Here is an 8,027-nt window from a genome sequence, read left to right as displayed (position 1 = left end):
TGGGATCTAGGAATGAAAGAAAGCATGTAACATTTGTTTCTCATCATCTGACTTATTTTGCTTAATTTGATAGTTTCCCGTTGCATCAGGGTCTCCCTGAGTAGCTGAGCGTGATTCTCCTCCCCCAGAGCTAAGACTGAAAGTAGGAGTGGCGTGCCCAGAAGAGTGACCTTAATAATGACAAAAGTGTCTGTTTCTCGTAGGAAAACAAAGTGTTCACAAGCTTCAAACTGTGAGTAAAGTAGCAGGACAAAGCCATGATTAACCTTGGCCAAGGAGTCCAATCAGGCAAGAGCAGAAGGTCTTTCTAGAGTCTTAGTCTCCGTGAAGCCAACAGTTCTGGCGGATAGTTCCAGAAGCTCCTGCAGACCAGCAGGCATGCCCACGCTTCACAGGGTGTGCATGGAAACATCCTCGGGGCAGCACCACACAGGGTAAAACTCTCTTAGCTATCTAAGGACTCGTGAGTCAATACGCTCATTCCACTGACTTCCAGCCCCAAACCTTCCTTAAGGCTTCCTTCACATCCTTGTTTCTCAAAGAGTAGATTAAGGGATTCAGCATTGGGATCAGCACTGTGTAGATGACGGCCACCGTGCGGTCCTGAGTCAGGGAGTAGCTGGACTTAGGGCGCAGGTACATAAAAAGTGTGGTGCCAAAAAAGAAGCAAACAACAGTGAGGTGGGACGCGCAGGTGGAAAACGCCTTGGACCTGCCCTGGCTTGAGCTCATCTGAAGAATGGCGATGAGGATTAAGAGGTAGGAGATCAGAACGGTGAGAGTGCAGCTCAGAAGGTTGAAACCTGCAAAAACGAAGAGCAAGATCTCACACAGCGAAGTGTCCACGCAGGACAAGGACAGGATGGGCGGCCCATCACAGAAGAAATGAGTGACCACGTGGGCACCGCAGAAGTTAAGGTGGAAGATACAGCTTGTATGGATAAGAGAATTGAGAAACCCTGTGCTGTAGGAGCCCACAATCAGAGCTGCGCAGACATTCGGAGACACGATGGTTGGGTACAGCAGAGGATCACAAACCGCCACGTAGCGGTCATAGGCCATGGCGGCAATGAGATAGCACTCGCTGGTGGCAAAGCCCGCATAGAAGAACATCTGAGCCATGCAGCCAAAATAAGAGATGACCTTTCTCTTAGCCAAGAAGTTCATCAGGGTCTGGGGGACCACTGTAGAAGAGTAGCAGAAATCCAGGAAGGAGAGGCTTTTGAGCAGGGAGTACATGGGTGTGTGCAGAGCGACGCTCACGTGGATTAGAAAGAACATGGTCAGGTTGCCTAGCACCGTGATGACGTACATGGCCAGGAATACCACAAAGAGCAGTTTTTGGAGCTGGGGGTCACTGGTGAGGCCCAAGAGCTCAAACTCCACGTCTTGGCTCAGGTTTGCCCTTTCCATATTTGTGTGGGGCTCCGGGGTAGACAGATTGCAGCAGAGGTGGAACACCCAGTTTGCTCCTGGAGATCAGGAACTTTGGAAGAGATCTGGCTTTGTAGACGGGGCTGCCAGGACCTTCTCAACTTGTTTGGCTGGTTGATTAGTAAGCGTTATTTGAGACGCAATGGGAAATATCATGACTATATAAAATTAATTAATCTTTCTGAGATCATAACAATTTTAAATAATGAGACATTGACTCTTTGACTCCACATTTAGTTTCCTGTGTACATAACTGCGTTCCCGCCTGAGAAAGTCTAGAGTCCCTGATGGCAGGGAGCTCAGAGGCTACGAGCAGCACATTCTGTGTAACACAAAGTGAGCAGGGGCTTCGTGACTGCCTGTGTGTCCCCTATGGGATGACTTCACACCTCTGCATTTCAGTTTTCTCATCTGTGGAGTAAGAACAGCAGTTATCTCAAAATATTTTAAAAACTGAGTGAGCAAAGCGAAAATCACCTGACTGCAGACCAGCACACTAAGGGAATTCAAGGGATGCTCGCAATGGCTGTTCTCACAGGGGAGACAGACCCACCCCTACGGATGCAGCATAGTTTGGTTCTAGTTACCATAGTTCCCTAAAGATGGTGGTGACTGAGGCTATGGAGAGATGGGGTGGTATAATGAGCAAATTGACATTGTGGATTAGCGGTCATCCAACAAGCGAAAACTCCCACCTCTGTTTATGAAAGTACCCATCATTTCCTGTAAACAAAATCACCCTGAATTCGGGGGCTATTGGCAGACAAGGATCAGGCTCCCTGTAAGGCTGAAGTCTGTGAAAATATCTTCCCTACTTAGAGGGTGCGTCCTGGAAACATCGCCTGCTCCCACTCCCACGGCTCCTCTGCCAGAACAGCGGCTACTTTATAATGAACTCCAGTCCTGCAGAATGTGGGCTTCTAGAGCTGCTCGTGGTCCGCGCCATCGGGGTCAAAGCCAACTTAACTCACAGGCAAATTACAGGACTTCAGAGAAATAACCGTGAACCTCCGCGGTGGAGATGACTTACGAGAACATCAAGAAAGTCAGGAGCTGATCATTAAGTAAAGTAGAACTTCTCGAAATCCAACTTAGCATCCTCTTCCCTCGGAAACCTGTTTCAGTTTAGGTAACAAACCTGTCAGTATTTCTCTGATTAGAAAAATAGATAGAACCAGGGGGCTGGAGAGATGGCTCAGAGGTTAAGAGCACTGACTGCTCTTCCAGAGGTCCTGAGTTCAATTCCCAGCAACCACATGGTGGCTCACAACCATCTGTAATGAGATCTGGTGCCCTCTTCTGGCCTGCAGGCATGGAGGCTGAACACTGTGTACATAATAAATAAATCTTTAAAAAAAAAAGAAAAAGAAAGAAAGAAAAAGAAAAATAGATAGAACCAGAAAAACAACAACACAAAACTAGGGCTGTGCCCAGTGACTGACTGGGCAGATGAAGGGGACCCTCCAGTGGGGCAGGCTGTCTCTCCCTCCCCCCTTTCATTGCTTATCACTCTTCTCAAATCTGCAGTAGATTAAAAAATCCTCCAGAATACGAGGAATTGGTTAAAAGGAATTGGTTTAAAGAAAAGTTGGTATTTGGTATGCTTTGAAATAACCATTCTGTGGATGGCAGTTTGTACCTCAGAGGAAGGAAACTTGAAGTAAGCTTTGGTTTTTAAAAGATGGAGGAGGGGCTGGAGAGAGGGCTCAGTAGCCAAGGGCACTAGCTGTTCTTCCAGAGGGCCCAGGCGCCATTCCCGAACATGCTTCTGTACCTACTTCCAGGAGACACAGTGCCCTTTTCTGGCTTCCCTGGGCACAAACATAGAAATACACACAGGAAAACATCCATACACATAAAACAATAAAAGATTAGGAGTGGAGCACCTAGTAAGCGGAGGAGTTGAAAGGAAACTTATTTATACTCCACTCCCCTGCCCCCGCTGGGACAAAACAGGGAAGAAAAATATGAAGTGCACCAGGCAGCAACACAGCCAGCGACTCTGAGCAATAGTGGTTCTCACAGTTTTTAAGCAGTGTTTCACCCAGAGCCTTACTATGTGTGCAGATCCCAGGTTTCAACTGCAGTAATCGGATCCAACAGATGAGCCAAGAACTCCAACGGTTTCACAACAGGTGGTCTCTGAACCATAGGGTGTTTCCACGAGGACACGGACCTTCATGAGCCACATATCCTTCCTAGCTTGCTAGAATTCTGTGTCCTGGATATCAGTAGGGTGGTTGTCCTGGACAGTCTCCTCTCTCCAGAAGCTTTGCCGATAGGTAACGATTCGCAGACATCTGGGCTACCTGGTGGTCATCAAACGCCAGCTGAGATGTTCTGGAAGCTGCTGACCTTATGGCACAAGCCTTCAGTGAGAGAGCCTTGAAGACAAAGGTAGGTGTGTCTGTCGACTAAATCTGGGGATCTCACGGGGTCAGGAGCGAGGCAGCCCCTTCTCTGTGAACACCTCACCCCCAGTCTTGTGTGGGCAAGAGACTCCCCAGGGCCATCTTTCCCTTTGGGCAGCTCACAACTAGGGAGAAAGTGTTCATGGAGGGACCTGGTGAGGAAGGGAGAATAATTGGTCCCACAAAGACCCATTAAGGTGTGTGTGATATTGTTATCTCCAAGAGTCTCTGCCCCTGAGGAGTCAGGAGACAGAGAAATTGGGGATAGGGAAATGAACCCCACCAGATCCCTGACAACTTACGGATCATCACCCCACAGAAACGCCTTACCTTAACCGTAAACTTAGCTGTGTTTACTCTGTACCGGCAAAAGAGGTTGTCCTCATATGCCAGCTAACCAGCATTCGTACATCACCACCTATACTTTAATTTAGGAAAGAACAAAACATCTGTCCTCCAAGATCGTGTTAACTCAGGGAGGCAGAGGCAGGCGGGTCTCTGTGAGTGCGAGGCCAGCCTGGTCTGCAGAGTTCCAGGACAGCCAGAGATACACAGAGAAACCCTGTCTCATAAAACCGGGAGAGAGAGAAAGAGAGAGAGAGAGAGAGAGAGAGAGAGAGAGAGAGAGAGAAAGAGAGGGGACAGCTTGATTTTATCTCCTGAATGTTAGGGTTAAAGGCATGTGCCACCATCGTGACAATCATGTATTTATTTCAGTTTTTGTCTACCGTCTTCTGAAATATCATTACTAAGTTCCTATTTAAGATTGTTCTTCCTTCTTGATAGTCTAAGAACTCTAGACCAAAAAGTGTCTGCTGGGGCTACAGAGATATCTCAGAGGTTAGAAACGCATGTTTCTCTTGCAGAAGACACAAGCAACTCCAGCTCCAGGGGACTTGATACCTCTGGCCTCCAAGGATAACCACACTCATATTCACAGACATATAAATAATTAAAATAAATATATCTTTAAAAAGAGTGCTTGCTGGTTTTTTGTTTGTTTTTTCAAGATAGGGTTTCTCCGTGTAGCCCTAGCTGTCCTAGAACTCACTTTGCAGACCAGGCTGGCCTCAAACTCAGAGATCCACCTGCCTCTGGCTCTCAAGTGCTGGATTAAAGGTGTGCGCCAACACTGTCCATCACATAGCTGCAGTCATAAACTATGTTCTCTTCCATGCCCTGGCACAGAACAATGCATTTGTATCCTTTGCTGAAAGCAGCAAATACAGAACTTGAAAGCAACTTTCTGAATCTACCGTAAGTGTAAGCGTTAGAGGCATCCTTCTATCACCCGGGAAACAATGCTTGTTATCTGGTCATTTGGTCAATTGGAGCCAGTGACTCGATCCCTTGTAAAACTATGTTATAGATTTCTGTAAAGTATCTCATTCCTTCACCCATGTTATGTTTTCTGTGCTGTTCAATAAATACAGAACAAAGCCTTTTATGAGGGGCAGGCAGTCACAGCACTCACAGACACACACAGCTCATACAGAAACACACAGTCACACAGTTATGCAACAAACAGGACAGAAGACACAGGGAGAATTAAGTACAGAATTTAAATCTATACTCATTCTTTATTAAACTACTCTGGGGAAATGTTTTTATTTCTTAATGTGTCAATGATACACTGTTGGTGACTCAGAGTCAATCAGTAGTGTGACTAAGCCACACAGGTTCTTGCTATGTGTATGGGTTTTTTCCTGCACGTACATCCGTGTACCACATGTGTGCCTGGTGCCTGAGGAGGCCAGAAGAAGGCATCCGGTCCCCTGGAGCTGGAATTACAGGTAGTTGTGAACAACCAAGTGGGTGCTGGGAATTCAACTGGTTTTTCTAGATAAGCAATTAGTGGTCTTAACTATTGATCTATCCCCTAAGCCCAAATAGTTGGTTTTCACTTGACATACTCGGACTTGAGTTTGTGGTTAAGCTGTCCTTTCGTGTTTAATCCCCTGCTCCTTCTTTTTCTTCTTTTCCATTATTGTTATGTTTTATATTCTTTTCTGACTTTTTTGTTACTTTAGTTGGAGTTTAGAACGTCCGTCTATTCCGTCACAGACCGACCTCAGTGGCACATGCCTAGGGTTCGCCCAGCCCTAGACTTTTGCCTCTGTTTCCATTCTACGGAGTTGTTACACATGCATCTTTCTCTATGCCCTAAGTCCCAAAATACAATGCTATAATTTCTAAAATATTATTTAAAATCAATACAAATTAAAGTGATTCAAAACCTAGAAGAATAATCTTTTATAACTACCTATGTTGTTACTATCTCAGTGCTTCTAATTCCTTCACTGTTTCCCTTCTGTCCGAATGACAGACATTCTTTAACACTTGTCACAGCGGCAATTTACTAGTAGTGAATTATTTCCATCTGAGGGTCTGAAAACATTGTTTTATACTTTTCAAAGGTAGCTCTCCCTGTTCAGAGTGTCCATTGTCTTCTTGATGTCACTACTCCCTGTGAAAAGTCAGCTGTTGCCTTTGGCTCTCCGTGAGGATGTTACATTTTATCTAGCTGTTTTACCTCTTGTTTTGAATAGTGTGATTGCAGTATGACCTCTGTGGATTTCTTCCTGCTCCCCGAATTGGGGCTTCTTGTATTTATTAAATCCGTGGGTGTATTATTTTAGTCCATTTTGAAATCACACTTTGATATCCTCTTTGTCCCAGGTATTGCAGTCACCTGTACACTGAGCTGTCTGAAGCCCATATAGAATGACGCTCCAGTTAGAGCATCTACTTGTTTAATTCCCTCTGGGTTTCTCTTCAGGTATATTTTATTGCTATACGTCCAAGCTCATGGATCTTTTCTTTTGCAATATCTGTTTTTTACTTTTGGTTTTCAAGAGAGGGTTTCTTTGTGTAGTGAAGTTTCTGTTCCACCTGGTTCCGCAGCTGTTCAGTCCCAGAAAACACACCCTAACTTGGTCCCACCTCTTGAAGATAATTGATTAGCAAAGCTTCCCCATCCTCTTACTATTGAAATTAACCCACAATTCTTGTCTGTGTTTAACCATGCGGCTTTCTCAGTCAGACATTCTCATCTGCTTCTTCTGCATCTGGCTGGTTACTGACTGCGTCTCTGCCTTTCCTCTTCCCAGAATTCTCCTACTCTGGTTGCCCTGACTGTACTTCCTGCCTGGCTACTGGCCAACCAACATTTTATTAATCAACACAAGTGACAAATCTTCACAGTGAAACATCATCCCACAAGCAGTTCAGCCTTGACTGTCCTGGGACTCGCTCTCCAGACCAGGCTGGCCTCAAACTCAGAGCTCCTCCCACCTCTGCCTCCCTCTGCTGGTTCTTTTGCAGTATCTAATCTGCTACTTTCCAATGTGTATTTTCACTTGGACCCTGTCATTTTCATCTCCAGTTTCCATTTCTTTGCTCTGCTATTGTATTTTTGTATTTACTGAATACAGCTATTTTCATGTGCTTCTCCGCTAACTCCAGCATGTCAGTTCCGGCTTGCCTTTCTGCTTCTCTCCTCTTTATGGATCATATTTTCCTGTCTGTTTCCATGTCTAATAATCTGCTGGGATACCAGATATTATCCAATGGATCTGACAGGGCTTGGATATTTTTGTTTCTTCTCTCCTGGGTGTACTGAGAGTTCATTACCAAGCATCTTGCCTTCCTGAGTCTTTCATAGTTTTTAGGCACATCGATCCTCAAGCCAAGGGTGAGCTTTCACCATAACCCCTTTACCTAATTCCCTCTGAGTCACAGTGGTGATAACTGTCACTGTTCTGGGCTCTCTGCGAGCACAGAACCTTCCTTCTATGACTATAATCACAGAACGCACTGAAAACCACTTCCTGTCCTTTAGTTCCAGCTCACAAGTCCCACTGTGCACCAGGAGGGGGAGCCGACTTCAAAGACATGGTTTCAACAAGCAGAGAGGAGCCACCCACCAAGTGTCAGCCCTGTCTAGTGCACTTCCTGGTCCCAATGGTGGGGGCGGGTCTCTGAGAACTCCTTGGTGGTGTTGCTCCCTGAGCACTGACAGCAGCCAGGGACAGGGAAGAGGAAAGGGGCGGCCTTTCAGGTAATTAGAAAATTAAAGTCTCCAGTCCACCCCAGACAACTCCACAGCTGGACCAGAGGCTGGAAAATGTTTTTCCAAGACCTCGTGTGTATTTTCATCAACAGGGCACACCGTGCTTAAAA

At 45.8% G+C, this 8,027-nt stretch overlaps 1 protein-coding gene across 1 annotated transcript; it reads right to left on the bottom strand.

Annotated features, from left to right (window-relative positions):
- Positions 1–477: 477 nt before the first annotated feature.
- Positions 478–1,413, bottom strand: LOC121438434 (olfactory receptor 5AU1). The gene has a single exon (XM_041638762.1). It carries the CDS (start codon positions 1,411–1,413, stop codon positions 478–480), a length of 936 nt encoding a protein of 311 aa, XP_041494696.1.
- Positions 1,414–8,027: the final 6,614 nt, after the last annotated feature.

Source organism: Microtus oregoni, unplaced genomic scaffold, assembly GCF_018167655.1.
Source record: "Microtus oregoni isolate MIOR12 unplaced genomic scaffold, Mior012 000056F_ref0000123, whole genome shotgun sequence".
Taxonomy (NCBI): Eukaryota; Metazoa; Chordata; class Mammalia; order Rodentia; family Cricetidae; genus Microtus; species Microtus oregoni.
Note: the sequence above shows the minus strand (reverse complement) of the source record. Positions and strands in the feature narration are given on the sequence as shown.

Coding starts and splice junctions, on each gene's coding strand:
- LOC121438434 (XM_041638762.1), bottom strand. CDS start 1,413: ATGGAAAGGGCAAACCTGAGCCAAGACGTGGAGTTTGAGCTCTTGGGC.